This window comes from Drosophila miranda (genome assembly GCF_003369915.1).
Source record: "Drosophila miranda strain MSH22 chromosome Y unlocalized genomic scaffold, D.miranda_PacBio2.1 Contig_Y5_pilon, whole genome shotgun sequence".
NCBI lineage: Eukaryota > Metazoa > Arthropoda > Insecta > Diptera > Drosophilidae > Drosophila > Drosophila miranda.
Window position 1 is genome coordinate 667657 of NW_022881647.1, and position 27149 is coordinate 694805.

The 27149-nt window shown below is 44.2% G+C and overlaps 13 protein-coding genes across 38 annotated transcripts; 4 read left to right on the plus strand and 9 right to left on the minus strand.

The window, feature by feature from the left end:
- The first annotated feature begins 23 nt into the window (after positions 1-23).
- Positions 24-26107, plus strand: LOC117194984. The gene is made up of 2 exons (XM_033399463.1): positions 24-1038; positions 25491-26107. The coding sequence occupies exons 1-2, from the start codon at positions 348-350 to the stop codon at positions 26003-26005; spliced, it is 1206 nt and encodes a 401-aa protein (XP_033255354.1). The 5' UTR covers positions 24-347; the 3' UTR covers positions 26006-26107.
- LOC117195044 (actin-like protein 6B) lies at positions 1670-2164 on the minus strand. Of its 2 annotated transcripts, none has more exons than XM_033399691.1 (2): positions 1865-2164; positions 1670-1768 (listed from the first exon to the last, which is right to left on the minus strand). In XM_033399691.1, the coding sequence occupies exons 1-2, from the start codon at positions 2067-2069 to the stop codon at positions 1716-1718; spliced, it is 258 nt and encodes an 85-aa protein (XP_033255582.1). In that variant the 5' UTR covers positions 2070-2164; the 3' UTR covers positions 1670-1715. The 2 variants fall into 2 exon arrangements, with proteins under 2 accessions (XP_033255582.1, XP_033255581.1); XM_033399690.1 differs by having other exon boundaries at positions 1670-1807.
- LOC117194978 lies at positions 2663-8186 on the plus strand. Of its 2 annotated transcripts, XM_033399454.1 has the most exons (2): positions 2666-3763; positions 7899-8186. In XM_033399454.1, exons 1-2 carry the CDS (start codon positions 2762-2764, stop codon positions 8151-8153), a joined length of 1257 nt encoding a protein of 418 aa, XP_033255345.1. In that variant the 5' UTR covers positions 2666-2761; the 3' UTR covers positions 8154-8186. The 2 variants fall into 2 exon arrangements, with proteins under 2 accessions (XP_033255347.1, XP_033255345.1); XM_033399456.1 differs by lacking the exon at positions 7899-8186 and having other exon boundaries at positions 2663-4050.
- On the minus strand, positions 4048-4603 carry LOC117195027 (actin-related protein 4-like). Of its 4 annotated transcripts, none has more exons than XM_033399637.1 (2): positions 4283-4603; positions 4048-4215 (listed from the first exon to the last, which is right to left on the minus strand). In XM_033399637.1, exons 1-2 carry the CDS (start codon positions 4482-4484, stop codon positions 4124-4126), a joined length of 294 nt encoding a protein of 97 aa, XP_033255528.1. In that variant the 5' UTR covers positions 4485-4603; the 3' UTR covers positions 4048-4123. The 4 variants fall into 4 exon arrangements, with proteins under 4 accessions (XP_033255528.1, XP_033255526.1, XP_033255527.1 ...); XM_033399635.1 differs by having other exon boundaries at positions 4048-4241; positions 4283-4600; XM_033399636.1 differs by having other exon boundaries at positions 4048-4218; positions 4283-4599.
- Positions 8213-8705, minus strand: LOC117195047 (actin-like protein 6B). 2 transcript variants are annotated; one of them, XM_033399697.1, is made up of 2 exons: positions 8408-8705; positions 8213-8311 (listed from the first exon to the last, which is right to left on the minus strand). In XM_033399697.1, exons 1-2 carry the CDS (start codon positions 8610-8612, stop codon positions 8259-8261), a joined length of 258 nt encoding a protein of 85 aa, XP_033255588.1. In that variant the 5' UTR covers positions 8613-8705; the 3' UTR covers positions 8213-8258. The 2 variants fall into 2 exon arrangements, with proteins under 2 accessions (XP_033255588.1, XP_033255587.1); XM_033399696.1 differs by having other exon boundaries at positions 8213-8350.
- Positions 9268-11142, minus strand: LOC117195026 (actin-like protein 6B). Of its 6 annotated transcripts, none has more exons than XM_033399632.1 (2): positions 10813-11142; positions 9268-9531 (listed from the first exon to the last, which is right to left on the minus strand). In XM_033399632.1, the coding sequence occupies exons 1-2, from the start codon at positions 11015-11017 to the stop codon at positions 9443-9445; spliced, it is 294 nt and encodes a 97-aa protein (XP_033255523.1). In that variant the 5' UTR covers positions 11018-11142; the 3' UTR covers positions 9268-9442. The 6 variants fall into 6 exon arrangements, with proteins under 6 accessions (XP_033255523.1, XP_033255520.1, XP_033255521.1 ...); XM_033399629.1 differs by lacking the exon at positions 9268-9531 and adding an exon at positions 10535-10771 and having other exon boundaries at positions 10813-11129; XM_033399630.1 differs by lacking the exon at positions 9268-9531 and adding an exon at positions 10535-10748 and having other exon boundaries at positions 10813-11127.
- On the plus strand, positions 11618-15410 carry LOC117194980. The gene is made up of 2 exons (XM_033399458.1): positions 11618-12689; positions 15083-15410. Exons 1-2 carry the CDS (start codon positions 11721-11723, stop codon positions 15368-15370), a joined length of 1257 nt encoding a protein of 418 aa, XP_033255349.1. The 5' UTR covers positions 11618-11720; the 3' UTR covers positions 15371-15410.
- Positions 12942-13527, minus strand: LOC117195046 (actin-like protein 6B). 2 transcript variants are annotated; one of them, XM_033399695.1, is made up of 2 exons: positions 13220-13527; positions 12942-13123 (listed from the first exon to the last, which is right to left on the minus strand). In XM_033399695.1, exons 1-2 carry the CDS (start codon positions 13422-13424, stop codon positions 13071-13073), a joined length of 258 nt encoding a protein of 85 aa, XP_033255586.1. In that variant the 5' UTR covers positions 13425-13527; the 3' UTR covers positions 12942-13070. The 2 variants fall into 2 exon arrangements, with proteins under 2 accessions (XP_033255586.1, XP_033255585.1); XM_033399694.1 differs by having other exon boundaries at positions 12942-13162; positions 13220-13526.
- On the minus strand, positions 15357-15955 carry LOC117195033 (actin-like protein 6B). Of its 3 annotated transcripts, none has more exons than XM_033399656.1 (2): positions 15625-15955; positions 15357-15570 (listed from the first exon to the last, which is right to left on the minus strand). In XM_033399656.1, the coding sequence occupies exons 1-2, from the start codon at positions 15827-15829 to the stop codon at positions 15476-15478; spliced, it is 300 nt and encodes a 99-aa protein (XP_033255547.1). In that variant the 5' UTR covers positions 15830-15955; the 3' UTR covers positions 15357-15475. The 3 variants fall into 3 exon arrangements, with proteins under 3 accessions (XP_033255547.1, XP_033255549.1, XP_033255548.1); XM_033399658.1 differs by having other exon boundaries at positions 15430-15528; positions 15625-15938; XM_033399657.1 differs by having other exon boundaries at positions 15430-15567; positions 15625-15934.
- Positions 16436-20222, plus strand: LOC117194987. Of its 3 annotated transcripts, none has more exons than XM_033399468.1 (2): positions 16436-17500; positions 19897-20222. In XM_033399468.1, exons 1-2 carry the CDS (start codon positions 16520-16522, stop codon positions 20113-20115), a joined length of 1200 nt encoding a protein of 399 aa, XP_033255359.1. In that variant the 5' UTR covers positions 16436-16519; the 3' UTR covers positions 20116-20222. The 3 variants fall into 3 exon arrangements, with proteins under 3 accessions (XP_033255359.1, XP_033255360.1, XP_033255357.1); XM_033399469.1 differs by having other exon boundaries at positions 16438-17154; positions 19551-20222; XM_033399466.1 differs by having other exon boundaries at positions 16441-17105; positions 19502-20222.
- LOC117195029 (actin-related protein 4-like) lies at positions 20220-20775 on the minus strand. 4 transcript variants are annotated; one of them, XM_033399645.1, is made up of 2 exons: positions 20455-20775; positions 20220-20387 (listed from the first exon to the last, which is right to left on the minus strand). In XM_033399645.1, the coding sequence occupies exons 1-2, from the start codon at positions 20654-20656 to the stop codon at positions 20296-20298; spliced, it is 294 nt and encodes a 97-aa protein (XP_033255536.1). In that variant the 5' UTR covers positions 20657-20775; the 3' UTR covers positions 20220-20295. The 4 variants fall into 4 exon arrangements, with proteins under 4 accessions (XP_033255536.1, XP_033255534.1, XP_033255535.1 ...); XM_033399643.1 differs by having other exon boundaries at positions 20220-20413; positions 20455-20772; XM_033399644.1 differs by having other exon boundaries at positions 20220-20390; positions 20455-20771.
- LOC117195035 (actin-like protein 6B) lies at positions 23633-24310 on the minus strand. 3 transcript variants are annotated; one of them, XM_033399663.1, is made up of 2 exons: positions 24023-24310; positions 23633-23965 (listed from the first exon to the last, which is right to left on the minus strand). In XM_033399663.1, exons 1-2 carry the CDS (start codon positions 24225-24227, stop codon positions 23874-23876), a joined length of 297 nt encoding a protein of 98 aa, XP_033255554.1. In that variant the 5' UTR covers positions 24228-24310; the 3' UTR covers positions 23633-23873. The 3 variants fall into 3 exon arrangements, with proteins under 3 accessions (XP_033255554.1, XP_033255553.1, XP_033255555.1); XM_033399662.1 differs by having other exon boundaries at positions 23633-23968; positions 24023-24245; XM_033399664.1 differs by having other exon boundaries at positions 23849-23926; positions 24023-24245.
- Positions 24302-26670, minus strand: LOC117195014 (actin-like protein 6B). 5 transcript variants are annotated; one of them, XM_033399576.1, is made up of 2 exons: positions 26339-26670; positions 24302-25153 (listed from the first exon to the last, which is right to left on the minus strand). In XM_033399576.1, exons 1-2 carry the CDS (start codon positions 26541-26543, stop codon positions 25080-25082), a joined length of 279 nt encoding a protein of 92 aa, XP_033255467.1. In that variant the 5' UTR covers positions 26544-26670; the 3' UTR covers positions 24302-25079. The 5 variants fall into 5 exon arrangements, with proteins under 5 accessions (XP_033255467.1, XP_033255464.1, XP_033255465.1 ...); XM_033399573.1 differs by lacking the exon at positions 24302-25153 and adding an exon at positions 26061-26297 and having other exon boundaries at positions 26339-26669; XM_033399574.1 differs by lacking the exon at positions 24302-25153 and adding an exon at positions 26061-26274 and having other exon boundaries at positions 26339-26668.
- Positions 26671-27149: the final 479 nt, after the last annotated feature.

The window sequence follows — 27149 nt, forward strand, 5'->3', positions numbered from 1 at the left end:
ACACAATTTTATCCGATTGATATATCAATTATTTAATTTAAAAGTGATCGAAGATATGTGATCATGCGTCGTCGAGTCGATGTTTTATGACCATCTAGGTTTAAAATTAAAGTAAAGAACTTAGTTTGGAATTTTCGAAATAAAACGCCGATTAGTTCCGCTCATCGCAAAAATATACCGATTTAATTAAAATTCGCAAAAAAATATACAACATTTTTTCGCCAGTCGAAAAACTACCACCTACAAATATATTATCATAAAAAAACAGGTATCGATATATTCATATGTTTATAAAATTCGGGGACAACAAAAAATTTTGAAGATCAAATCCGTCGCGTCGCCGAATAATGGCTGATCCGAAAAACGAAATGGGTACCGAAGCTGGCACAGCAATGGACAGCGAAAGCGGTAGAGACTCCTCAGTCAGCCCAATGGAAATAAATATATCCAACACAAATTGCAATTCGATGATAGTTCTGAACGATTTACGTCTGCTGGAGCTGATTACCAAGTATCCTTTTCTGTATAGTAAAGCAGCGCAGCCGGAACAGGACTCGGAATACGACGAGTGGGCCTGGAATCAGATTTCGAAGGAGTTTAATGCCAGCTACGAGAACTTGCCGCTGAGTGCCCCCTTCTCGGCAGACGAGCTGCAGTGGCGTTGGAACTTGCTGCTACCGACCATGGGCACCCTTTCGAAGGCGAAGGGACAAATTCCCTTTCAACTGTGGTCCCTTGTGACGGAGATCGAACGCTCGCTAAGTACAGAAAATTTGGAACCACCCAGGGACTTGATTATGGCCCAGAACTTTCTACTCACTCAGCTGCCATTGGTGGAGGCCATGACGCTCAATGAGCGTCGGCGACTGGAAGTCGAGTTCCTCGATATCTTATTCCAACACGAAATGGAGACACATGCGTCCGTACCACTGGGTCCCGAAGAGCAGGCCACAGTCAAGACCGAATACGATGAATTCCTCAGATCTGTTCGGGTCAAGGAGCTGCCCATATCGGCTCTGGCAGAACTCTCGCTTGATGGTCCTCAGTACAAACCAGTCCAACCAAAAATCGCACACACTTTTGCCATCCCAGGTCCCCGTCCCAAAACCAATCTGGTCATTAGCAGTGTGTCTGGTGGCCAGGATCTCATTAATGTCCCGACGGCGACTGTTTTCATACCGATTCAAGCTTTCACGAGCAATGTGGTTGGACCCATTAATCCCGCGCCGGACGTTTCGACACCGCTTGATATCAATGTGATTGGTGCCAAGAAGGAACCCGTTGAGTGCCCGCCGTCTGTTTCACCACCGCTGGACATTAAGACAGAGGTGGAGGTGGCCCTTGCGGCAATTGAGATGGAAAATGTACGGGAAAATAACCCAGAAGAGGCACAAGAGAAATCACCGGAGAAAAACCGCACTCCCGTGGAGAAGCCCGATGATGCCACTCTAAATCCTAATCCGCGGTATATACCGATCAAGAGCGCCAAGTACTACACAAAGAAGCTACTCGTTCGGGTGAAGCGCATTGATCAGGACGAGTATTTGCCGCTGTCCAGCATGGCAAAGCGCCCAAAGAAACGTGAATCCATGTACATCAAATGCACATAAGTTTATTTTAAAAAATACATTACTATAAATTACAACTTAAGGCTATTCTTTAATCCAAATTGGTTTTCATATTTCGTTTGCTTCGCATGCTCGATAAACTAGTAACTAAACAAACAAATATGCGGGAGCGGGAGTAGGAGCTGGAGCTGAACTGGAGGCTGCAGGCGGGATAACGAGGACGTAGTGGCGGACAAGGCATCATGTGAAATGATACTGTTCAAAAAATTTTCAATTGTTGGCGTTGTTCTACTCACTGTTGGGCGTCACATTGTTGTCAGTTTTGGTATCTGGATCAAGATTCGTATCCGGAGTTTGGGATGCTCCAATGCCGACAACAGAGGGTATCTCAGCCTTCGGCGAATCCTCTTGCGCGTAGCCCACACGCAACGAATGGTGCCCTGGATCGAAAACTAAGGCTCCAATTTCGTCGCCGACATATAGCATGTTGCCTCCATTCATCTTGGAGCGTCGGGACTACTTTTCAGCTTGATTTCTTGCAAAAGTTCTCGAAATGCCTGTCTTGTCTGCATTTATTTTTGTGGCTTTTTTCACGACGCTTGCGTTAATGGCAATCGACCTATCGATAAAATATACTGTCTGAAATTCAGAAATATACCGATGAAGAAGTGAACTTATCCCACTTAATCCCCCTGTTTTAAACAGGATAACAACTTGAGTTAAATCGCGAAAAATAATAATAATAATAATAGTTCTTATTGTAGATCCATCCCATCCTTCATCTTTACTTTACCATGAACTGCGCTAAATCATATTACTAGCTAAACAGGACCCTCAGCCCTGAATACACAATTTTATCCGATTTATATATCAATTATTTAATTTAAAAGTGATCGAAGATATGTGATCATGCGTCGTCGAGTCGATGTTTTATGACCATCTAGGTTTAAAATTAAAGTAAAGAACTTAGTTTGGAATTTTCGAAATAAAACGCCGATTAGTTCCGCTCATCGCAAAAATATACCGATTTAATTAAAATTCGCAAAAAAATATACAACATTTTTTCGCCAGTCGAAAAACTACCACCTACAAATATATTATCATAAAAAAACAGGTATCGATATATTCATATGTTTATAAAATTCGGGGACAACAAAAAATTTTGAAGATCAAATCCGTCGCGTCGCCGAATAATGGCTGATCCGAAAAACGAAATGGGTACCGAAGCTGGCACAGCAATGGACAGCGATAGCGGTAGAGACTCCTCAGTCAGCCCAATGGAAATAAATATATACAACACAAATTGCAATTCGATGATAGTTCTGAACGATTTACGTCTGCTGGAGCTGATAACCAAGTATCCTTTTCTGTATAGTAAAGCAGCGCAGCCGGAACAGTACTCGGAATACGACGAGTGGGCCTGGAATCAGATTTCGAAGGAGTTTAATGCCAGCTACGAGAACTTGCCGCTGAGTGCCCCCTTCTCGCCAGACGAGCTGCAGTGGCGTTGGATCTTGCTGCTACCGACCATGGGCACCCTTTCGAAGGCGAAGGGACAAATTCCCTTTCAACTGTGGTCCCTTGTGACGGAGATCGAACGCTCGCTAAGTACAGAAAATTTGGAACCACCCAGGGACTTGAGTATGGCCCAGAACTTTCTACTCACTCAGCTGCCATTGGTGGAGGCCATGACGCTCAATGAGCGTCGGCGACTGGAAGTCGAGTTCCTCGATATCTTATTCCAACACGAAGTACCACTGGGTCCCGAAGAGCAGGCCACAGTCAAGACCGAATACGATGAATTCCTCAGATCTGTTCGGGTCAAGGAGCTGCCCATATCGGCTCTGGCACAACTCTCGCTTGATGGTCCTCAGTACAAACGAGTCCAACCAAAAATCGCACACACTTTTGCCATCCCAGGTCCCCGTCCCAAAACCAATCTGGCCATTAGCAGTGTGTCTGGTGGCCAGGATCTCATTAATGTCCCGACGGCGACTGTTTTCATACCGATTCAAGCTTTCACGAGCAATGTGGTTGGACCCATTAATCCCGCGCCGGACGTTTCGACACCGCTTGATATCAATGTGATTGGTGCCAAGAAGGAACCCGTTGAGTGCCCGCCGTCTGTTTCACCACCGCTGGACATTAAGACAGAGGTGGAGGTGGCCCTTGCGGCCATTGAGCTTGCCATTGAGATGGAAAATGTACGGGAAAATAACCCAGAAGAGGCACAAGAGAAATCACCGGAGAAAAACCGCACTCCCGTGGAGAAGCCCGATGATACCACTCTAAATCCTAATCCGCGGTATATACCGATCAAGAGCGCCAAGTACTACACAAAGAAGCTACTCGTTCGGGTGAAGCGCATTGATTAGGACGAGTATTTGCCGCTGTCCAGCATGGCAAAGCGCCCAAAGAAACGTGAATCCATGTACATCAAATGCACATAAGTTTATTTTAAAAAATACATTACTATAAATTAGAACTTAAGGCTATTCTTTAATCCGAATTGGTTTTCATATCTCGTTTGCTTCGCATGCTCGATAAACTAGTAACTAAACAAACAAATATGCGGGAGCGGGAGTAGGAGCTGGAGCTGAACTGGAGGCTGCAGGCGGGATAACGAGGACGTAGTGGCGGACAAGGCCTCATGTGAAATCATGTGAAATGATACTGTTCAAAGAATTTTCAATTGTTGGCGTTGTTCTACTCACTGTTGGGCGTCACATTGTTGTCAGTTTTGGTATCTGGATCAAGATTCGTATCCGGAGTTGGGGATGCTCCAATGCCGACAACAGAGGGTATCGCCTTCGGCGAATCCTCTTGCGCGTAGCCCACACGCAACGAATGGTGCCCTGGATCGAAAGCTAGGGCTCCAATTTCGTCGCCGCCATATAGCATGTTGCCTCCATTCATCTTGGAGCGTCGGGACTACTTTTCAGCTTGATTTCTTGCAAAAGTTCTCGAAATGCCTGTCTTGTCTGTATTTATTTTTTGTGGCTTTTTTCACGACGCTTGCGTTAATGGCAATCGACCTATCGATAAAATATACTGTCTGAAATTCGGAAATATACCGTAATATACCGATGAAGAAGTGAACTTATCCCACTTAATCCCCCTGTTTTAAACAGGATAACAACTTGAGTTAAATCGCGAAAAATAATAATAATAATAGTTCTTATTGTAGATCCATCCCATCCTTCATCTTTACTTTACCATGAACTGCGCTAAATCATATTACTAGCTAAACAGGACCCTCAGCCCTGAATACACAATTTTATCCGATTGATATATCAATTATTTAATTTAAAAGTGATCGAAGATATGTGATCATGCGTCGTCGAGTCGATGTTTTATGACCATCTAGGTTTAAAATTAAAGTAAAGAACTTAGTTTGGAATTTTCGAAATAAAACGCCGATTAGTTCCGCTCATCGCAAAAATATACCGATTTAATTAAAATTCGCAAAAAAATATACAACATTTTTTCGCCAGTCGAAAAACTACCACCTACAAATATATTATCATAAAAAAACAGGTATCTATATAATCATATGTTTATAAAATTCGGGGACAACAAAAAATTTTGAAGATCAAATCCGTCGCGTCGCCGAATAATGGCTGATCCGAAAAACGAAATGGGTACCGAAGCTGGCACAGCAATGGACAGCGAAAGCGGTAGAGACTCCTCAGTCAGCCCAATGGAAATAAATATGTCCAACACAAATTGCAATTCGATGATAGTTCTGAACGATTTACGTCTGCTGGAGCTAATTACCAAGTATCCTTTTCTGTATAGTAAAGCAGCGCTGTAACGAGTAACGAAGAGAATCTTCGCACGATGAAGCTGGTGGTCGGCTAACTGAGAAGGAGTACGCGCTCGCTTCCACGGCTGATCTCTGGTCGGAAATGGGGATGGGTTCTTTGGGGTAACCCTCCAGTTAGGTTGCTTCGCTCCTGCTGGTATTATTTTATTAAAATTCGCGTACTCTTTTTGGTAATGGGAGGGGGACAGACAAGGAAAGGATCGTTAGGGGTACGGAAAGTATAGTGGGGCAAAGATAGTGCAGAGAAGGAGTAGGGATCTACCACCGCGGCGGACATCTCTGTTTTGCTGGCACGGAGTCGTGCCACGCCCACCCTACCATGATCCTGAAAGAGCCAATAATAATATCAGGATCCCTGGAGTGTCCGGTATTGGTCATCCTATTTCGCTCACGAGCGGCATGGTTCCCCCAACTGCGGTAACGTCTAGCACATATTCATCTTAACAATCATTTTATTAGAAACTATATTCAGATACTATATTCATGTTACAAGAAAAAAGAAACACTAACCGAGAACTCCAAGACAAGTATAAATGGCTAAAACAAGGCTAAATGAACAAAAGGAGGAACGAAAAGCGTCACAAGAGATATAGCTATTATTACTAGGGAATATTTAGATAAATAAATACGATAAGTGTAAATAGTTATAAGTGCATATACGATATTTTATAGTGCGATATAAACTAAAGATTTTTCCTTAGATAGAAAGATAATACTATAGCGCAATATAGGTACACATGTCCCAGCACATCGGCTTCAGGGAGTAGTTGGACATACTATTCGTTCTACCAAGCGTATTGTAAAGGCAGAAGGCCAATCAGCTGTGACTACTTTAAAAGTGTGAGGTCAACGACCGACAAACAGCTCTAGCAAAAAAGAACGAACCTTTTGCCACGCTCGCGGAATTTTGGGAGGCAATAAAATGTAATGTTGTTGGTATATTATAAAGCTCACTCAGTTTTTGTTTGTGTTCCCGCGGCGAAAGATCTTTCGTAGCTGGGCGTGTGGCTGTGTGTGGGTGCATTAAACTTTTACCTGCAAACCAAAAACAAAATCGTACAGCGCGTGCTGCATGGCATAAGCTCGCGAAGGGGACCCGGCCGAGCGGACGCTTTTAAGCTCAAACTTTTAAGCTTTTATCAAATGCATTTTCAAACTTTCCATGTGTTGGTGGGTTTTTTTTTCTGGTTTTTTTTTCTGTTACAATTAACACTAAGTATATCCAACTACACAAAAACAGACATATCAACGGACTGCGAGGTTCAAGGGAATGCGAGTCACGGTGGGATCTTACTGGCCTCAGTGGCTTTCAGTGGGCGGTGTATACATATGTATGTGAGCACATCTCTTACAGTTTTCATTCAGCCTACATAATGACACTAACGTGCACATAAGACAAACGCTGGCCTCCACTGCACTTTAAATAAACGTTTCGAACAGTAAGGCCGAATCACGAGAAGAACAAGAGAGGCGATACCACTAGGGGTCGCCGGGAGGTTATGTACACACGTGGTGCACTATTTTTTCCCGCCCGGTAGGAACATTTAAGCGGCTTCGGTCCTACGCTGACTGCAAGCACCGGTTTCCGTTTCTTGGCCCGGTTTTGAATGCGAAACGGTTACGCCACTTCGCCGCACTAAGCCCGTTCAGACGGTGGTGGATCAGCTGGTTCGTAGTGCGGGGGCTTAAAGCTCGGGCTGCAGCTTTTGGATAATTCCCAAACTAAGTGCCGATTCTAATGTGGAATTTGAAAATACTGATCAGGCTACTTTTTCTAACAGTTACTCCATGCACATACATATTTACCCGGTTGGAACTGGCACTGCGAAAATAGGGGGATGGGGTTGAGGTGCTAATTCCTTCTTTCTCCAGGTGTTTTTTTTTTTTTGTGTTGGGGCTGCTCACCTCCAAGCGGAAAGTTTTCGATTAGAGCCCAATCTGCTTTCTTGGGTTCTTTTTTCCCGATCGAGTGCACTTTGGTTTCACACCACGGTTATTTACGGCGGTTTAATTTTATTTTTATTATTTTTTTTTCTCACCGCGCAACTGAATGCTTGTACGGCCACGAGGCCGTACCACTGGGTCCCGAAGAGCAGGCCACAGTCAAGACCGAATACGATGAACTCCTCAGATCTGTTCGGGTCAAGGAGCTGCCCATATCGGCTCTGGCACAACTCTCGCTTGATGGTCCTCAGTACAAACCAGTCCAACCAAAAATCGCACACACTTTTGCCATCCCAGGTCCCCGTCCCAAAACCAATCTGGCCATTAGCAGTGTGTCTGGTGGCCAGGATCTCATTAATGTCCCGACGGCGACTGTTTTCATACCGATTCAAGCTTTCACGAGCAATGTGGTTGGACCCATTAATCCCGCGCCGGACGTTTCGACACCGCTTGATATCAATGTGATTGGTGCCAAGAAGGAACCCGTTGAGTGCCCGCCGTCTGTTTCACCACCGCTGGACATTAAGACAGAGGTGGAGGTGGCCCTTGCGGCAATTGAGATGGAAAATGTACGGGAAAATAACCCAGAAGAGGCACAAGAGAAATCACCGGAGAAAAACCGCACTCCCGTGGAGAAGCCCGATGATGCCACTCTAAATCCTAATCCGCGGTATATACCGATCAAGAGCGCCAAGTACTACACAAAGAAGCTACTCGTTCGGGTGAAGCGCATTGATCAGGACGAGTATTTGCCGCTGTCCAGCATGGCAAAGCGCCCAAAGAAACGTGAATCCATGTACATCAAATGCACATAAGTTTATTTTAAAAAATACATTACTATAAATTACAACTTAAGGCTATTCTTTAATCCAAATTGGTTTTCATATTTCGTTTGCTTCGCATGCTCGATAAACTAGTAACTAAACAAACAAATATGCGGGAGCGGGAGTAGGAGCTGGAGCTGAACTGGAGGCTGCAGGCGGGATAACGAGGACGTAGTGGCGGACAAGGCATCATGTGAAATGATACTGTTCAAAAAATTTTCAATTGTTGGCGTTGTTCTACTCACTGTTGGGCGTCACATTGTTGTCAGTTTTGGTATCTGGATCAAGATTCGTATCCGGAGTTTGGGATGCTCCAATGCCGACAACAGAGGGTATCTCAGCCTTCGGCGAATCCTCTTGCGCGTAGCCCACACGCAACGAATGGTGCCCTGGATCGAAAACTAAGGCTCCAATTTCGTCGCCGACATATAGCATGTTGCCTCCATTCATCTTGGAGCGTCGGGACTACTTTTCAGCTTGATTTCTTGCAAAAGTTCTCGAAATGCCTGTCTTGTCTGCATTTATTTTTGTGGCTTTTTTCACGACGCTTGCGTTAATGGCAATCGGCCTATCGATAAAATATACTGTCTGAAATTCAGAAATATACCGATGAAGAAGTGAACTTATCCCACTTAATCCCCATGTTTTAAACAGGATAACAACTTGAGTTAAATCGCGAAAAATAATAATAATAATAATAGTTCTTATTGTAGATCCATCCCATCCTTCATCTTTACTTTACCATGAACGGCGCTAAATCATATTACTAGCTAAACAGGACTCTCAGCCCTGAATACACAATTTTATCCGATAGATATATCAATTATTTAATTTAAAAGTGATCGAAGATATGTGATCATGCGTCGTCGAGTCGATGTTTTATGACCATCTAGGTTTAAAATTAAAGTAAAGAACTTAGTTTGGAATTTTCGAAATAAAACGCCGATTAGTTCCGCTCATCGCAAAAATATACCGATTTAATTAAAATTCGCAAAAAAATATACAACATTTTTTCGCCAGTCGAAAAACTACCACCTACAAATATATTATCATAAAAAAACAGGTATCTATATAATCATATGTTTATAAAATTCGGGGACAACAAAAAATTTTGAAGATCAAATCCGTCGCGTCGCCGAATAATGGCTGATCCGAAAAACGAAATGGGTACCGAAGCTGGCACAGCAATGGACAGCGAAAGCGGTAGAGACTCCTCAGTCAGCCCAATGGAAATAAATATATCCAACACAAATTGCAATTCGATGATAGTTCTGAACGATTTACGTCTGCTGGAGCTGATAACCAAGTATCCTTTTCTGTATAGTAAAGCAGCGCAGCCGGAACAGGACTCGGAATACGACGAGTGGGCCTGGAATCAGATTTCGAAGGAGTTTAATGCCAGCTACGAGAACTTGCCGCTGAGTGCCCCTTCTCGCCAGACGAGCTGCAGTGGCGTTGGATCTTGCTGCTACCGACCATGGGCACCCTTTCGAAGGCGAAGGGACAAATTCCCTTTCAACTGTGGTCCCTTGTGACGGAGATCGAACGCTCGCTAAGTACAGAAAATTTGGAACCACCCAGGGACTTGAGTATGGCCCAGAACTTTCTACTCACTCAGCTGCCATTGGTGGAGGCCATGACGCTCAATGAGCGTCGGCGACTGGAAGTCGAGTTCCTCGATATCTTATTCCAACACGAAGTACCACTGGGTCCCGAAGAGCAGGCCACAGTCAAGACCGAATACGATGAATTCCTCAGATCTGTTCGGGTCAATGAGCTGCCCATATCGGCTCTGGCACAACTCTCGCTTGATGGTCCTCAGTACAAACGAGTCCAACCAAAAATCGCACACACTTTTGCCATCCCAGGTCCCCGTCCCAAAACCAATCTGGCCATTAGCAGTGTGTCTGGTGGCCAGGATCTCATTAATGTCCCGACGGCGACTGTTTTCATACCGATTCAAGCTTTCACGAGCAATGTGGTTGGACCCATTAATCCCGCGCCGGACGTTTCGACACCGCTTGATATCAATGTGATTGGTGCCAAGAAGGAACCCGTTGAGTGCCCGCCGTCTGTTTCACCACCGCTGGACATTAAGACAGAGGTGGAGGTGGCCCTTGCGGCAATTGAGATGGAAAATGTACGGGAAAATAACCCAGAAGAGGCACAAGAGAAATCACCGGAGAAAAACCGCACTCCCGTGGAGAAGCCCGATGATGCCACTCTAAATCCTAATCCGCGGTATATACCGATCAAGAGCGCCAAGTACTACACAAAGAAGCTACTCGTTCGGGTGAAGCGCATTGATCAGGACGAGTATTTGCCGCTGTCCAGCATGGCAAAGCGCCCAAAGAAACGTGAATCCATGTACATCAAATGCACATAAGTTTATTTTAAAAAATACATTACTATAAATTACAACTTAAGGCTATTCTTTAATCCGAATTGGTTTTCATATTTCGTTTGCTTCGCATGCTCGATAAACTAGTAACTAAACAAACAAATATGCGGGAGCGGGAGCAGGAGCTGGAGCTGAACTGGAGGCTGCAGGCGGGATAACGAGGACGTAGTGGCGGACAAGGCCTCATGTGAAATCATGTGAAATGATACTGTTCAAAGAATTTTCAATTGTTGGCGTTGTTCTACTCACTGTTGGGCGTCACATTGTTGTCAGTTTTGGTATCTGGATCAAGATTCGTATCCGGAGTTGGGGATGCTCCAATGCCGACAACAGAGGGTATCTCAGCCTTCGGCGAATCCTCTTGCGCGTAGCCCACACGCAACGAATGGTGCCCTGGATCGAAAACTAAGGCTCCAATTTCGTCGCCGCCATATAGCATGTTGCCTCCATTCATCTTGGAGCGTCGGGACTACTTTTCAGCTTGATTTCTTGCAAAAGTTCTCGAAATGCCTGTCTTGTCTGTATTTATTTTTTGTGGCTTTTTTCACGACGCTTGCGTTAATGGCAATCGACCTATCGATAAAATATACTGTCTGAAATTCAGAAATATACCGTAATATACCGATGAAGAAGTGAACTTTTCCCACTTAATCCCCCTGTTTTAAACAGGATAACAACTTGAGTTAAATCGCGAAAAATAATAATAATAATAATAGTTCTTATTGTAGATCCATCCCATCCTTCATCTTTACTTTACCATGAACTGCGCTAAATCATATTACTAGCTAAACAGGACCCTCAGCCCTGAATACACAATTTTATCCGATTGATATATCAATTATTTAATTTAAAAGTGATCGAAGATATGTGATCATGCGTCGTCAAGTCGATGTTTTATGACCATCTAGGTTTAAAATTAAAGTAAAGAACTTAGTTTGGAATTTTCGAAATAAAACGCCGATTAGTTCCGCTCATCGCAAAAATATACCGATTTAATTAAAATTCGCAAAAAAATATACAACATTTTTTCGCCAGTCGAAAAACTACCACCTACAAATATATTATCATAAAAAAACAGGTATCGATATATTCATATGTTTATAAAATTCGGGGACAACAAAAAATTTTGAAGATCAAATCCGTCGCGTCGCCGAATAATGGCTGATCCGAAAAACGAAATGGGTACCGAAGCTGGCACAGCAATGGACAGCGAAAGCGGTAGAGACTCCTCAGTCAGCCCAATGGAAATAAATATATCCAACACAAATTGCAATTCGATGATAGTTCTGAACGATTTACGTCTGCTGGAGCTGATAACCAAGTATCCTTTTCTGTATAGTAAAGCAGCGCAGCCGGAACAGGACTCGGAATACGACGAGTGGGCCTGGAATCAGATTTCGAAGGAGTTTAATGCCAGCTACGAGAACTTGCCGCTGAGTGCCCCCTTCTCGCCAGACGAGCTGCAGTGGCGTTGGATCTTGCTGCTACCGACCATGGGCACCCTTTCGAAGGCGAAGGGACAAATTCCCTTTCAACTGTGGTCCCTTGTGACGGAGATCGAACGCTCGCTAAGTACAGAAAATTTGGAACCACCCAGGGACTTGAGTATGGCCCAGAACTTTCTACTCACTCAGCTGCCATTGGTGGAGGCCATGACGCTCAATGAGCGTCGGCGACTGGAAGTCGAGTTCCTCGATATCTTATTCCAACACGAAGTACCACTGGGTCCCGAAGAGCAGGCCACAGTCAAGACCGAATACGATGAATTCCTCAGATCTGTTCGGGTCAATGAGCTGCCCATATCGGCTCTGGCACAACTCTCGCTTGATGGTCCTCAGTACAAACGAGTCCAACCAAAAATCGCACACACTTTTGCCATCCCAGGTCCCCGTCCCAAAACCAATCTGGCCATTAGCAGTGTGTCTGGTGGCCAGGATCTCATTAATGTCCCGACGGCGACTGTTTTCATACCGATTCAAGCTTTCACGAGCAATGTGGTTGGACCCATTAATCCCGCGCCGGACGTTTCGACACCGCTTGATATCAATGTGATTGGTGCCAAGAAGGAACCCGTTGAGTGCCCGCCGTCTGTTTCACCACCGCTGGACATTAAGACAGAGGTGGAGGTGGCCCTTGCGGCAATTGAGATGGAAAATGTACGGGAAAATAACCCAGAAGAGGCACAAGAGAAATCACCGGAGAAAAACCGCACTCCCGTGGAGAAGCCCGATGATGCCACTCTAAATCCTAATCCGCGGTATATACCGATCAAGAGCGCCAAGTACTACACAAAGAAGCTACTCGTTCGGGTGAAGCGCATTGATCAGGACGAGTATTTGCCGCTGTCCAGCATGGCAAAGCGCCCAAAGAAACGTGAATCCATGTACATCAAATGCACATAAGTTTATTTTAAAAAATACATTACTATAAATTACAACTTAAGGCTATTCTTTAATCCAAATTGGTTTTCATATTTCGTTTGCTTCGCATGCTCGATAAACTAGTAACTAAACAAACAAATATGCGGGAGCGGGAGTAGGAGCTGGAGCTGAACTGGAGGCTGCAGGCGGGATAACGAGGACGTAGTGGCGGACAAGGCATAATGTGAAATGATACTGTTCAAAAAATTTTCAATTGTTGGCGTTGTTCTACTCACTGTTGGGCGTCACATTGTTGTCAGTTTTGGTATCTGGATCAAGATTCGTATCCGGAGTTTGGGATGCTCCAATGCCGACAACAGAGGGTATCTCAGCCTTCGGCGTATCCTCTTGCGCGTAGCCCACACGCAACGAATGGTGCCCTGGATCGAAAACTAAGGCTCCAATTTCGTCGCCGACATATAGCATGTTGCCTCCATTCATCTTGGAGCGTCGGGACTACTTTTCAGCTTGATTTCTTGCAAAAGTTTTCGAAATGCCTGTCTTGTCTGCATTTATTTTTGTGGCTTTTTTCACGACGCTTGCGTTAATGGCAATCGGCCTATCGATAAAATATACTGTCTGAAATTCAGAAATATACCGATGAAGAAGTGAACTTATCCCACTTAATCCCCATGTTTTAAACAGGATAACAACTTGAGTTAAATCGCGAAAAATAATAATAATAATAGTTCTTATTGTAGATCCATCCCATCCTTCATCTTTACTTTACCATGAACGGCGCTAAATCATATTACTAGCTAAACAGGACTCTCAGCCCTGAATACACAATTTTATCCGATAGATATATCAATTATTTAATTTAAAAGTGATCGAAGATATGTGATCATGCGTCGTCGAGTCGATGTTTTATGACCATCTAGGTTTAAAATTAAAGTAAAGAACTTAGTTTGGAATTTTCGAAATAAAACGCCGATTAGTTCCGCTCATCGCAAAAATATACCGATTTAATTAAAATTCGCAAAAAAATATACAACATTTTTTCGCCAGTCGAAAAACTACCACCTACAAATATATTATCATAAAAAAACAGGTATCGATATATTCATATGTTTATAAAATTCGGGGACAACAAAAAATTTTGAAGATCAAATCCGTCGCGTCGCCGAATAATGGCTGATCCGAAAAACGAAATGGGTACCGAAGCTGGCACAGCAATGGACAGCGAAAGCGGTAGAGACTCCTCAGTCAGCCCAATGGAAATAAATATATCCAACACAAATTGCAATTCGATGATAGTTCTGAACGATTTACGTCTGCTGGAGCTGATAACCAAGTATCCTTTTCTGTATAGTAAAGCAGCGCAGCCGGAACAGGACTCGGAATACGACGAGTGGGCCTGGAATCAGATTTCGAAGGAGTTTAATGCCAGCTACGAGAACTTGCCGCTGAGTGCCCCCTTCTCGCCAGACGAGCTGCAGTGGCGTTGGATCTTGCTGCTACCGACCATGGGCACCCTTTCGAAGGCGAAGGGACAAATTCCCTTTCAACTGTGGTCCCTTGTGACGGAGATCGAACGCTCGCTAAGTACAGAAAATTTGGAACCACCCAGGGACTTGAGTATGGCCCAGAACTTTCTACTCACTCAGCTGCCATTGGTGGAGGCCATGACGCTCAATGAGCGTCGGCGACTGGAAGTCGAGTTCCTCGATATCTTATTCCAACACGAAGTACCACTGGGTCCCGAAGAGCAGGCCACAGTCAAGACCGAATACGATGAATTCCTCAGATCTGTTCGGGTCAAGGAGCTGCCCATATCGGCTCTGGCACAACTCTCGCTTGATGGTCCTCAGTACAAACGAGTCCAACCAAAAATCGCACACACTTTTGCCATCCCAGGTCCCCGTCCCAAAACCAATCTGGCCATTAGCAGTGTGTCTGGTGGCCAGGATCTCATTAATGTCCCGACGGCGACTGTTTTCATACCGATTCAAGCTTTCACGAGCAATGTGGTTGGACCCATTAATCCCGCGCCGGACGTTTCGACACCGCTTGATATCAATGTGATTGGTGCCAAGAAGGAACCCGTTGAGTGCCCGCCGTCTGTTTCACCACCGCTGGACATTAAGACAGAGGTGGAGGTGGCCCTTGCGGCCATTGAGCTTGCCATTGAGATGGAAAATGTACGGGAAAATAACCCAGAAGAGGCACAAGAGAAATCACCGGAGAAAAACCGCACTCCCGTGGAGAAGCCCGATGATGCCACCCTAAATCCTAATCCGCGGTATATACCGATCAAGAGCGCCAAGTACTACACAAAGAAGCTACTCGTTCGGGTGAAACGCATTGATCAGGACGAGTATTTGCCGCTGTCCAGCATGGCAAAGCGCCCAAAGAAACGTAAATCCATGTACATCAAATGCACATAAGTTTATTTTAAAAAATACATTACTATAAATTACAACTTAAGGCTATTCTTTAATCCGAATTGGTTTTCATATTTCGTTTGCTTCGCATGCTCGATAAACTAGTAACTAAACAAACAAATATGCGGGAGCGGGAGTAGGAGCTGGAGCTGAACTGGAGGCTGCAGGCGGGATAACGAGGACGTAGTGGCGGACAAGGCCTCATGTGAAATGATACTGTTCAAAAAATTTTCAATTGTTGGCGTTGTTCTACTCACTGTTGGGCGTCACATTGTTGTCAGTTTTGGTATCTGGATCAAGATTCGTATCCGGAGTTGGGGATGCTCCAATGCCGACAACAGAGGGTATCTCAGCCTTCGGCGAATCCTCTTGCGCGTAGCCCACACGGAACGAATGGTGCCCTGGATCGAAAACTAAGGCTCCAATTTCGTCGCCGCCATATAGCATGTTGCCTCCATTCATCTTGGAGCGTCGGGACTACTTTTCAGCTTGATTTCTTGCAAAAGTTCTCGAAATGCCTGTCTTGTCTGTATTTATTTTTTGTGGCTTTTTTCACGACGCTTGCGTTAATGGCAATCGACCTATCGATAAAATATACTGTCTGAAATTCAGAAATATACCGATGAAGAAGTGAACTTATCCCACTTAATCCCCCTGTTTTAAACAGGATAACAACTTGAGTTAAATCGCGAAAAATAATAATAATAATAGTTCTTATTGTAGATCCATCCCATCCTTCATCTTTACTTTACCATGAACTGCGCTAAATCATATTACTAGCTAAACAGGACCCTCAGCCCTGAATACACAATTTTATCCGATTGATATATCAATTATTTAATTTAAAAGTGATCGAAGATATGTGATCATGCGTCGTCGAGTCGATGTTTTATGACCATCTAGGTTTAAAATTAAAGTAAAGAACTTAGTTTGGAATTTTCGAAATAAAACGCCGATTAGTTCCGCTCATCGCAAAAATATACCGATTTAATTAAAATTCGCAAAAAAATATACAACATTTTTTCGCCAGTCGAAAAACTACCACCTACAAATATATTATCATAAAAAAACAGGTATCGATATATTCATATGTTTATAAAATTCGGGGACAACAAAAAATTTTGAAGATCAAATCCGTCGCGTCGCCGAATAATGGCTGATCCGAAAAACGAAATGGGTACCGAAGCTGGCACAGCAATGGACAGCGAAAGCGGTAGAGACTCCTCAGTCAGCCCAATGGAAATAAATATATCCAACACAAATTGCAATTCGATGATAGTTCTGAACGATTTACGTCTGCTGGAGCTGATTACCAAGTATCCTTTTCTGTATAGTAAAGCAGCGCAGCCGGAACAGGACTCGGAATACGACGAGTGGGCCTGGAATCAGATTTCGAAGGAGTTTAATGCCAGCTACGAGAACTTGCCGCTGAGTGCCCCCTTCTCGGCAGACGAGCTGCAGTGGCGTTGGAACTTGCTGCTACCGACCATGGGCACCCTTTCGAAGGCGAAGGGACAAATTCCCTTTCAACTGTGGTCCCTTGTGACGGAGATCGAACGCTCGCTAAGTACAGAAAATTTGGAACCACCCAGGGACTTGATTATGGCCCAGAACTTTCTACTCACTCAGCTGCCATTGGTGGAGGCCATGACGCTCAATGAGCGTCGGCGACTGGAAGTCGAGTTCCTCGATATCTTATTCCAACACGAAATGGAGACACATGCGTCCGTACCACTGGGTCCCGAAGAGCAGGCCACAGTCAAGACCGAATACGATGAATTCCTCAGATCTGTTCGGGTCAAGGAGCTGCCCATATCGGCTCTGGCAGAACTCTCGCTTGATGGTCCTCAGTACAAACCAGTCCAACCAAAAATCGCACACACTTTTGCCATCCCAGGTCCCCGTCCCAAAACCAATCTGGTCATTAGCAGTGTGTCTGGTGGCCAGGATCTCATTAATGTCCCGACGGCGACTGTTTTCATACCGATTCAAGCTTTCACGAGCAATGTGGTTGGACCCATTAATCCCGCGCCGGACGTTTCGACACCGCTTGATATCAATGTGATTGGTGCCAAGAAGGAACCCGTTGAGTGCCCGCCGTCTGTTTCACCACCGCTGGACATTAAGACAGAGGTGGAGGTGGCCCTTGCGGCAATTGAGATGGAAAATGTACGGGAAAATAACCCAGAAGAGGCACAAGAGAAATCACCGGAGAAAAACCGCACTCCCGTGGAGAAGCCCGATGATGCCACTCTAAATCCTAATCCGCGGTATATACCGATCAAGAGCGCCAAGTACTACACAAAGAAGCTACTCGTTCGGGTGAAGCGCATTGATCAGGACGAGTATTTGCCGCTGTCCAGCATGGCAAAGCGCCCAAAGAAACGTGAATCCATGTACATCAAATGCACATAAGTTTATTTTAAAAAATACATTACTATAAATTACAACTTAAGGCTATTCTTTAATCCAAATTGGTTTTCATATTTCGTTTGCTTCGCATGCTCGATAAACTAGTAACTAAACAAACAAATATGCGGGAGCGGGAGTAGGAGCTGGAGCTGAACTGGAGGCTGCAGGCGGGATAACGAGGACGTAGTGGCGGACAAGGCATCATGTGAAATGATACTGTTCAAAAAATTTTCAATTGTTGGCGTTGTTCTACTCACTGTTGGGCGTCACATTGTTGTCAGTTTTGGTATCTGGATCAAGATTCGTATCCGGAGTTTGGGATGCTCCAATGCCGGCAACAGAGGGTATCTCAGCCTTCGGCGAATCCTCTTGCGCGTAGCCCACACGCAACGAATGGTGCCCTGGATCGAAAACTAAGGCTCCAATTTCGTCGCCGACATATAGCATGTTGCCTCCATTCATCTTGGAGCGTCGGGACTACTTTTCAGCTTGATTTCTTGCAAAAGTTCTCGAAATGCCTGTCTTGTCTGCATTTATTTTTGTGGCTTTTTTCACGACGCTTGCGTTAATGGCAATCGACCTATCGATAAAATATACTGTCTGAAATTCAGAAATATACCGATGAAGAAGTGAACTTATCCCACTTAATCCCCCTGTTTTAAACAGGATAACAACTTGAGTTAAATCGCGAAAAATAATAATAATAATAATAGTTCTTATTGTAGATCCATCCCATCCTTCATCTTTACTTTACCATGAACTGCGCTAAATCATATTACTAGCTAAACAGGACCCTCAGCCCTGAATACACAATTTTATCCGATTTATATATCAATTATTTAATTTAAAAGTGATCGAAGATATGTGATCATGCGTCGTCGAGTCGATGTTTTATGACCATCTAGGTTTAAAATTAAAGTAAAGAACTTAGTTTGGAATTTTCGAAATAAAACGCCGATTAGTTCCGCTCATCGCAAAAATATACCGATTTAATTAAAATTCGCAAAAAAATATACAACATTTTTTCGCCAGTCGAAAAACTACCACCTACAAATATATTATCATAAAAAAACAGGTATCGATATATTCATATGTTTATAAAATTCGGGGACAACAAAAAATTTTGAAGATCAAATCCGTCGCGTCGCCGAATAATGGCTGATCCGAAAAACGAAATGGGTACCGAAGCTGGCACAGCAATGGACAGCGATAGCGGTAGAGACTCCTCAGTCAGCCCAATGGAAATAAATATATACAACACAAATTGCAATTCGATGATAGTTCTGAACGATTTACGTCTGCTGGAGCTGATAACCAAGTATCCTTTTCTGTATAGTAAAGCAGCGCAGCCGGAACAGTACTCGGAATACGACGAGTGGGCCTGGAATCAGATTTCGAAGGAGTTTAATGCCAGCTACGAGAACTTGCCGCTGAGTGCCCCCTTCTCGCCAGACGAGCTGCAGTGGCGTTGGATCTTGCTGCTACCGACCATGGGCACCCTTTCGAAGGCGAAGGGACAAATTCCCTTTCAACTGTGGTCCCTTGTGACGGAGATCGAACGCTCGCTAAGTACAGAAAATTTGGAACCACCCAGGGACTTGAGTATGGCCCAGAACTTTCTACTCACTCAGCTGCCATTGGTGGAGGCCATGACGCTCAATGAGCGTCGGCGACTGGAAGTCGAGTTCCTCGATATCTTATTCCAACACGAAGTACCACTGGGTCCCGAAGAGCAGGCCACAGTCAAGACCGAATACGATGAATTCCTCAGATCTGTTCGGGTCAAGGAGCTGCCCATATCGGCTCTGGCACAACTCTCGCTTGATGGTCCTCAGTACAAACGAGTCCAACCAAAAATCGCACACACTTTTGCCATCCCAGGTCCCCGTCCCAAAACCAATCTGGCCATTAGCAGTGTGTCTGGTGGCCAGGATCTCATTAATGTCCCGACGGCGACTGTTTTCATACCGATTCAAGCTTTCACGAGCAATGTGGTTGGACCCATTAATCCCGCGCCGGACGTTTCGACACCGCTTGATATCAATGTGATTGGTGCCAAGAAGGAACCCGTTGAGTGCCCGCCGTCTGTTTCACCACCGCTGGACATTAAGACAGAGGTGGAGGTGGCCCTTGCGGCCATTGAGCTTGCCATTGAGATGGAAAATGTACGGGAAAATAACCCAGAAGAGGCACAAGAGAAATCACCGGAGAAAAACCGCACTCCCGTGGAGAAGCCCGATGATACCACTCTAAATCCTAATCCGCGGTATATACCGATCAAGAGCGCCAAGTACTACACAAAGAAGCTACTCGTTCGGGTGAAGCGCATTGATTAGGACGAGTATTTGCCGCTGTCCAGCATGGCAAAGCGCCCAAAGAAACGTGAATCCATGTACATCAAATGCACATAAGTTTATTTTAAAAAATACATTACTATAAATTAGAACTTAAGGCTATTCTTTAATCCGAATTGGTTTTCATATCTCGTTTGCTTCGCATGCTCGATAAACTAGTAACTAAACAAACAAATATGCGGGAGCGGGAGTAGGAGCTGGAGCTGAACTGGAGGCTGCAGGCGGGATAACGAGGACGTAGTGGCGGACAAGGCCTCATGTGAAATCATGTGAAATGATACTGTTCAAAGAATTTTCAATTGTTGGCGTTGTTCTACTCACTGTTGGGCGTCACATTGTTGTCAGTTTTGGTATCTGGATCAAGATTCGTATCCGGAGTTGGGGATGCTCCAATGCCGACAACAGAGGGTATCGCCTTCGGCGAATCCTCTTGCGCGTAGCCCACACGCAACGAATGGTGCCCTGGATCGAAAGCTAGGGCTCCAATTTCGTCGCCGCCATATAGCATGTTGCCTCCATTCATCTTGGAGCGTCGGGACTACTTTTCAGCTTGATTTCTTGCAAAAGTTCTCGAAATGCCTGTCTTGTCTGTATTTATTTTTTGTGGCTTTTTTCACGACGCTTGCGTTAATGGCAATCGACCTATCGATAAAATATACTGTCTGAAATTCGGAAATATACCGTAATATACCGATGAAGAAGTGAACTTATCCCACTTAATCCCCCTGTTTTAAACAGGATAACAACTTGAGTTAAATCGCGAAAAATAATAATAATAATAGTTCTTATTGTAGATCCATCCCATCCTTCATCTTTACTTTACCATGAACTGCGCTAAATCATATTACTAGCTAAACAGGACCCTCAGCCCTGAATACACAATTTTATCCGATTGATATATCAATTATTTAATTTAAAAGTGATCGAAGATATGTGATCATGCGTCGTCGAGTCGATGTTTTATGACCATCTAGGTTTAAAATTAAAGTAAAGAACTTAGTTTGGAATTTTCGAAATAAAACGCCGATTAGTTCCGCTCATCGCAAAAATATACCGATTTAATTAAAATTCGCAAAAAAATATACAACATTTTTTCGCCAGTCGAAAAACTACCACCTACAAATATATTATCATAAAAAAACAGGTATCTATATAATCATATGTTTATAAAATTCGGGGACAACAAAAAATTTTGAAGATCAAATCCGTCGCGTCGCCGAATAATGGCTGATCCGAAAAACGAAATGGGTACCGAAGCTGGCACAGCAATGGACAGCGAAAGCGGTAGAGACTCCTCAGTCAGCCCAATGGAAATAAATATGTCCAACACAAATTGCAATTCGATGATAGTTCTGAACGATTTACGTCTGCTGGAGCTAATTACCAAGTATCCTTTTCTGTATAGTAAAGCAGCGCTGTAACGAGTAACGAAGAGAATCTTCGCACGATGAAGCTGGTGGTCGGCTAACTGAGAAGGAGTACGCGCTCGCTTCCACGGCTGATCTCTGGTCGGAAATGGGGATGGGTTCTTTGGGGTAACCCTCCAGTTAGGTTGCTTCGCTCCTGCTGGTATTATTTTATTAAAATTCGCGTACTCTTTTTGGTAATGGGAGGGGGACAGACAAGGAAAGGATCGTTAGGGGTACGGAAAGTATAGTGGGGCAAAGATAGTGCAGAGAAGGAGTAGGGATCTACCACCGCGGCGGACATCTCTGTTTTGCTGGCACGGAGTCGTGCCACGCCCACCCTACCATGATCCTGAAAGAGCCAATAATAATATCAGGATCCCTGGAGTGTCCGGTATTGGTCATCCTATTTCGCTCACGAGCGGCATGGTTCCCCCAACTGCGGTAACGTCTAGCACATATTCATCTTAACAATCATTTTATTAGAAACTATATTCAGATACTATATTCATGTTACAAGAAAAAAGAAACACTAACCGAGAACTCCAAGACAAGTATAAATGGCTAAAACAAGGCTAAATGAACAAAAGGAGGAACGAAAAGCGTCACAAGAGATATAGCTATTATTACTAGGGAATATTTAGATAAATAAATACGATAAGTGTAAATAGTTATAAGTGCATATACGATATTTTATAGTGCGATATAAACTAAAGATTTTTCCTTAGATAGAAAGATAATACTATAGCGCAATATAGGTACACATGTCCCAGCACATCGGCTTCAGGGAGTAGTTGGACATACTATTCGTTCTACCAAGCGTATTGTAAAGGCAGAAGGCCAATCAGCTGTGACTACTTTAAAAGTGTGAGGTCAACGACCGACAAACAGCTCTAGCAAAAAAGAACGAACCTTTTGCCACGCTCGCGGAATTTTGGGAGGCAATAAAATGTAATGTTGTTGGTATATTATAAAGCTCACTCAGTTTTTGTTTGTGTTCCCGCGGCGAAAGATCTTTCGTAGCTGGGCGTGTGGCTGTGTGTGGGTGCATTAAACTTTTACCTGCAAACCAAAAACAAAATCGTACAGCGCGTGCTGCATGGCATAAGCTCGCGGAGGGGACCCGGCCGAGCGGACGCTTTTAAGCTCAAACTTTTAAGCTTTTATCAAATGCATTTTCAAACTTTCCATGTGTTGGTGGGTTTTTTTTCTGGTTTTTTTTTCTGTTACAATTAACACTAAGTATATCCAACTACACAAAAACAGACATATCAACGGACTGCGAGGTTCAAGGGAATGCGAGTCACGGTGGGATCTTACTGGCCTCAGTGGCTTTCAGTGGGCGGTGTATACATATGTATGTGAGCACATCTCTTACAGTTTTCATTCAGCCTACATAATGACACTAACGTGCACATAAGACAAACGCTGGCCTCCACTGCACTTTAAATAAACGTTTCGAACAGTAAGGCCGAATCACGAGAAGAACAAGAGAGGCGATACCACTAGGGGTCGCCGGGAGGTTATGTACACACGTGGTGCACTATTTTTTCCCGCCCGGTAGGAACATTTAAGCGGCTTCGGTCCTACGCTGACTGCAAGCACCGGTTTCCGTTTCTTGGCCCGGTTTTGAATGCGAAACGGTTACGCCACTTCGCCGCACTAAGCCCGTTCAGACGGCTGTCCTCGTCTCGCGCAGCCAAAGTTCACTGCCCGTGACTTGGTGGATCAGCTGGTTCGTAGTGCGGGGGCTTAAAGCTCGGGCTGCAGCTTTTGGATAATTCCCAAACTAAGTGCCGATTCTAATGTGGAATTTGAAAATACTGATCAGGCTACTTTTTCTAACAGTTACTCCATGCACATACATATTTACCCGGTTGGAACTGGCACTGCGAAAATAGGGGGATGGGGTTGAGGTGCTAATTCCTTCTTTCTCCAGGTGTTTTTTTTTTTTTTGTGTTGGGGCTGCTCACCTCCAAGCGGAAAGTTTTCGATTAGAGCCCAATCTGCTTTCTTGGGTTCTTTTTTCCCGATCGAGTGCACTTTGGTTTCACACCACGGTTATTTACGGCGGTTTAATTTTATTTTTATTATTTTTTTTTCTCACCGCGCAACTGAATGCTTGTACGGCCACGAGGCCGTACCACTGGGTCCCGAAGAGCAGGCCACAGTCAAGACCGAATACGATGAATTCCTCAGATCTGTTCGGGTCAAGGAGCTGCCCATATCGGCTCTGGCACAACTCTCGCTTGATGGTCCTCAGTACAAACCAGTCCAACCAAAAATCGCACACACCTTTGCCACACACACTTCGCATGCTCGATAAACTAGTAACTAAACAAACAAATATGCGGGAGCGGGAGTAGGAGCTGGAGCTGAACTGGAGGCTGCAGGCGGGATAACGAGGACGTAGTGGCGGACAAGGCCTCATGTGAAATGATACTGTTCAAAAAATTTTCAATTGTTGGCGTTGTTCTACTCACTGTTGGGCGTCACATTGTTGTCAGTTTTGGTATCTGGATCAAGATTCGTATCCGGAGTTGGGGATGCTCCAATGCCGACAACAGAGGGTATCTCAGCCTTCGGCGAATCCTCTTGCGCGTAGCCCACACGCAACGAATGGTGCCCTGGATCGAAAACTAAGGCTCCAATTTCGTCGCCGACATACAGCATGTTGCCTCCATTCATCTTGGAGCGTCGGGACTACTTTTCAGCTTGATTTCTTGCAAAAGTTCTCGAAATGCCTGTCTTGTCTGCATTTATTTTTGTGGCTTTTTTCACGACGCTTGCGTTAATGGCAATCGACCTATCGATAAAATATACTGTCTGAAATTCAGAAATATACCGTAATATACCGATGAAGAAGTGAACTTATCCCACTTAATCCCCCTGTTGTAAACAGGATAACAACTTGAGTTAAATCGCGAAAAATAATAATAATAATAGTTCTTATTGTAGATCCATCCCATCCTTCATCTTTACTTTACCATGAACTGCGCTAAATCATATTACTAGCTAAACAGGACCCTCAGCCCTGAATACACAATTTTATCCGATTGATATATCAATTATTTAATTTAAAAGTGATCGAAGATATGTGATCATGCGTCGTCGAGTCGATGTTTTATGACCATCTAGGTTTAAAATTAAAGTAAAGAACTTAGTTTGGAATTTTCGAAATAAAACGCCGATTAGTTCCGCTCATCGCAAAAATATACCGATTTAATTAAAATTCGCAAAAAAATATACAACATTTTTTCGCCAGTCGAAAAACTACCACCTACAAATATATTATCATAAAAAAACAGGTATCGATATATTCATATGTTTATAAAATTCGGGGACAACAAAAAATTTTGAAGATCAAATCCGTCGCGTCGCCGAATAATGGCTGATCCGAAAAACGAAATGGGTACCGAAGCTGGCACAGCAATGGACAGCGAAAGCGGTAGAGACTCCTCAGTCAGCCCAATGGAAATAAATATATCCAACACAAATTGCAATTCGATGATAGTTCTGAACGATTTACGTCTGCTGGAGCTAATTACCAAGTATCCTTTTCTGTATAGTAAAGCAGCGCAGCCGGAACAGGACTCGGAATACGACGAGTGGGCCTGGAATCAGATTTCGAAGGAGTTTAATGCCAGCTACGAGAACTTGCCGCTGAGTGCCCCCTTCTCGGCAGACGAGCTGCAGTGGCGTTGGAACTTGCTGCTACCGACCATGGGCACCCTTTCGAAGGCCAAGGGACAAATTCCCTTTCAACTGTGGTCCCTTGTGACGGAGATCGAACGCTCGCTAAGTACAGAAAATTTGGAACCACCCAGGGACTTGAGTATGGCCCAGAACGTTCTACTCACTCAGCTGCCATTGGTGGAGGCCATGACGCTCAATGAGCGTCGGCGACTGGAAGTCGAGTTCCTCGATATCTCACACAACTCTCGCTTGATGGTCCTCAGTACAAACCAGTCCAACCAAAAATCGCACACACTTTTGCCATCCCAGGTCCCCGTCCCAAAACCAATCTGGCCATTAGCAGTGTGTCTGGTGGCCAGGATCTCATTAATGTCCCGACGGCGACTGTTTTCATTCCGATTCAAGCTTTCACGAGCAATGTGGTTGGACCCATTAATCCCGCGCCGGACGTTTCGACACCGCTTGATATCAATGTGATTGGTGCCAAGAAGGAACCCGTTGAGTGCCCGCCGTCTGTTTCACCACCGCTGGACATTAAGACAGAGGTGGAGGTGGCCCTTGCGGCCATTGAGCTTGCCATTGAGATGGAAAAGGTACGGGAAAATAACCCAGAAGAGGCACAAGAGAAATCACCGGAGAAAAACCGCACTCCCGTGGAGAAGCCCGATGATGCCACTCTAAATCCTAATCCGCGGTATATACCGATCAAGAGCGCCAAGTACTACACAAAGAAGCTACTCGTTCGGGTGAAGCGCATTGATCAGGACTAGTATTTGCCGCTGTCCAGCATGGCAAAGCGCCCAAAGAAACGTGAATCCATGTACATCAAATGCACATAAGTTTATTTTAAAAAATACATTACTATAAATTACAACTTAAGGCTATTCTTTAATCCGAATTGGTTTTCATATTTCGTTTGCTTCGCATGCTCGATAAACTAGTAACTAAACAAACAAATATGCGGGAGCGGGAGTAGGAGCTGGAGCTGAACTGGAGGCTGCAGGCGGGATAACGAGGACGTAGTGGCGGACAAGGCCTCATGTGAAATCATGTGAAATGATACTGTTCAAAGAATTTTCAATTGTTGGCGTTGTTCTACTCACTGTTGGGCGTCACATTGTTGTCAGTTTTGGTATCTGGATCAAGATTCGTATCCGGAGTTGGGGATGCTCCAATGCCGACAACAGAGGGTATCTCAGCCTTCGGCGAATCCTCGTGCGCGTAGCCCACACGCAACGAATGGTGCCCTGGATCGAAAACTAGGGCTCCAATTTCGTCGCCGCCATATAGCATGTTGCCTCCATTCATCTTGGAGCGTCGGGACTACTTTTCAGCTTGATTTCTTGCAAAAGTTCTCGAAATGCCTGTCTTGTCTGTATTTATTTTTTGTGGCTTTTTTCACGACGCTTGCGTTAATGGCAGTCGACCTATCGATAAAATATACTGTCTGAAATTCAGAAATATACCGTAATATACCGATGAAGAAGTGAACTTATCCCACTTAATCCCCCTGTTTTAAACAGGATAACAACTTGAGTTAAATCGCGAAAAATAATAATAATAATAATAGTTCTTATTGTAGATCCATCCCATCCTTCATCTTTACTTTACCATGAACTGCGCTAAATCATATTACTAGCTAAACAGGACCCTCAGCCCTGAATACACAATTTTATCCGATTGATATATCAATTATTTAATTTAAAAGTGATCGAAGATATGTGATCATGCGTCGTCGAGTCGATGTTTTATGACCATCTAGGTTTAAAATTAAAGTAAAGAACTTAGTTTGGAATTTTCGAAATAAAACGCCGATTAGTTCCGCTCATCGCAAAAATATACCGATTTAATTAAAATTCGCAAAAAAATATACAACATTTTTTCGCCAGTCGAAAAACTACCACCTACAAATAT

Bases quoted from the DNA above. Each gene is read 5' to 3' on its own strand.
- LOC117194984 (XM_033399463.1), top strand. From the start codon at position 348: ATGGCTGATCCGAAAAACGAAATGGGTACCGAAGCTGGCACAGCAATG. The intron at 1,039-25,490 runs GTCCTCAGTACA...TCTCGCTTGATG, and splicing joins GGCAGAACTCTCGCTTGATG to GTCCTCAGTACAAACCAGTC.
- LOC117195044 (XM_033399690.1), bottom strand. From the start codon at position 2,069: ATGAATGGAGGCAACATGCTATATGTCGGCGACGAAATTGGAGCCTTA. The intron at 1,808-1,864 runs GTGAGTAGAACA...ATTTCACATGAT, and splicing joins CAACAATGTGACGCCCAACA to GCCTTGTCCGCCACTACGTC.
- LOC117194978 (XM_033399454.1), top strand. From the start codon at position 2,762: ATGGCTGATCCGAAAAACGAAATGGGTACCGAAGCTGGCACAGCAATG. The intron at 3,764-7,898 runs ATGGAAAATGTA...GCGGCAATTGAG, and splicing joins CCATTGAGCTTGCCATTGAG to ATGGAAAATGTACGGGAAAA.
- LOC117195027 (XM_033399635.1), bottom strand. From the start codon at position 4,484: ATGAATGGAGGCAACATGCTATATGGCGGCGACGAAATTGGAGCCCTA. The intron at 4,242-4,282 runs GTGAGTAGAACA...TTCTTTGAACAG, and splicing joins CAACAATGTGACGCCCAACA to TATCATTTCACATGATTTCA.
- LOC117195047 (XM_033399696.1), bottom strand. From the start codon at position 8,612: ATGAATGGAGGCAACATGCTATATGTCGGCGACGAAATTGGAGCCTTA. The intron at 8,351-8,407 runs GTGAGTAGAACA...ATTTCACATGAT, and splicing joins CAACAATGTGACGCCCAACA to GCCTTGTCCGCCACTACGTC.
- LOC117195026 (XM_033399629.1), bottom strand. From the start codon at position 11,017: ATGAATGGAGGCAACATGCTATATGGCGGCGACGAAATTGGAGCCTTA. The intron at 10,772-10,812 runs GTGAGTAGAACA...TTCTTTGAACAG, and splicing joins CAACAATGTGACGCCCAACA to TATCATTTCACATGATTTCA.
- LOC117194980 (XM_033399458.1), top strand. From the start codon at position 11,721: ATGGCTGATCCGAAAAACGAAATGGGTACCGAAGCTGGCACAGCAATG. The intron at 12,690-15,082 runs GTGGCCCTTGCG...ACAGAGGTGGAG, and splicing joins ACATTAAGACAGAGGTGGAG to GTGGCCCTTGCGGCCATTGA.
- LOC117195046 (XM_033399694.1), bottom strand. From the start codon at position 13,424: ATGAATGGAGGCAACATGCTATATGTCGGCGACGAAATTGGAGCCTTA. The intron at 13,163-13,219 runs GTGAGTAGAACA...ATTTCACATTAT, and splicing joins CAACAATGTGACGCCCAACA to GCCTTGTCCGCCACTACGTC.
- LOC117195033 (XM_033399656.1), bottom strand. From the start codon at position 15,829: ATGAATGGAGGCAACATGCTATATGGCGGCGACGAAATTGGAGCCTTA. The intron at 15,571-15,624 runs GTGAGTAGAACA...ATCATTTCACAT, and splicing joins CAACAATGTGACGCCCAACA to GAGGCCTTGTCCGCCACTAC.
- LOC117194987 (XM_033399468.1), top strand. From the start codon at position 16,520: ATGGCTGATCCGAAAAACGAAATGGGTACCGAAGCTGGCACAGCAATG. The intron at 17,501-19,896 runs GTGGAGGTGGCC...ATTAAGACAGAG, and splicing joins CGCTGGACATTAAGACAGAG to GTGGAGGTGGCCCTTGCGGC.
- LOC117195029 (XM_033399643.1), bottom strand. From the start codon at position 20,656: ATGAATGGAGGCAACATGCTATATGGCGGCGACGAAATTGGAGCCCTA. The intron at 20,414-20,454 runs GTGAGTAGAACA...TTCTTTGAACAG, and splicing joins CAACAATGTGACGCCCAACA to TATCATTTCACATGATTTCA.
- LOC117195035 (XM_033399662.1), bottom strand. From the start codon at position 24,227: ATGAATGGAGGCAACATGCTGTATGTCGGCGACGAAATTGGAGCCTTA. The intron at 23,969-24,022 runs GTGAGTAGAACA...ATCATTTCACAT, and splicing joins CAACAATGTGACGCCCAACA to GAGGCCTTGTCCGCCACTAC.
- LOC117195014 (XM_033399573.1), bottom strand. From the start codon at position 26,543: ATGAATGGAGGCAACATGCTATATGGCGGCGACGAAATTGGAGCCCTA. The intron at 26,298-26,338 runs GTGAGTAGAACA...TTCTTTGAACAG, and splicing joins CAACAATGTGACGCCCAACA to TATCATTTCACATGATTTCA.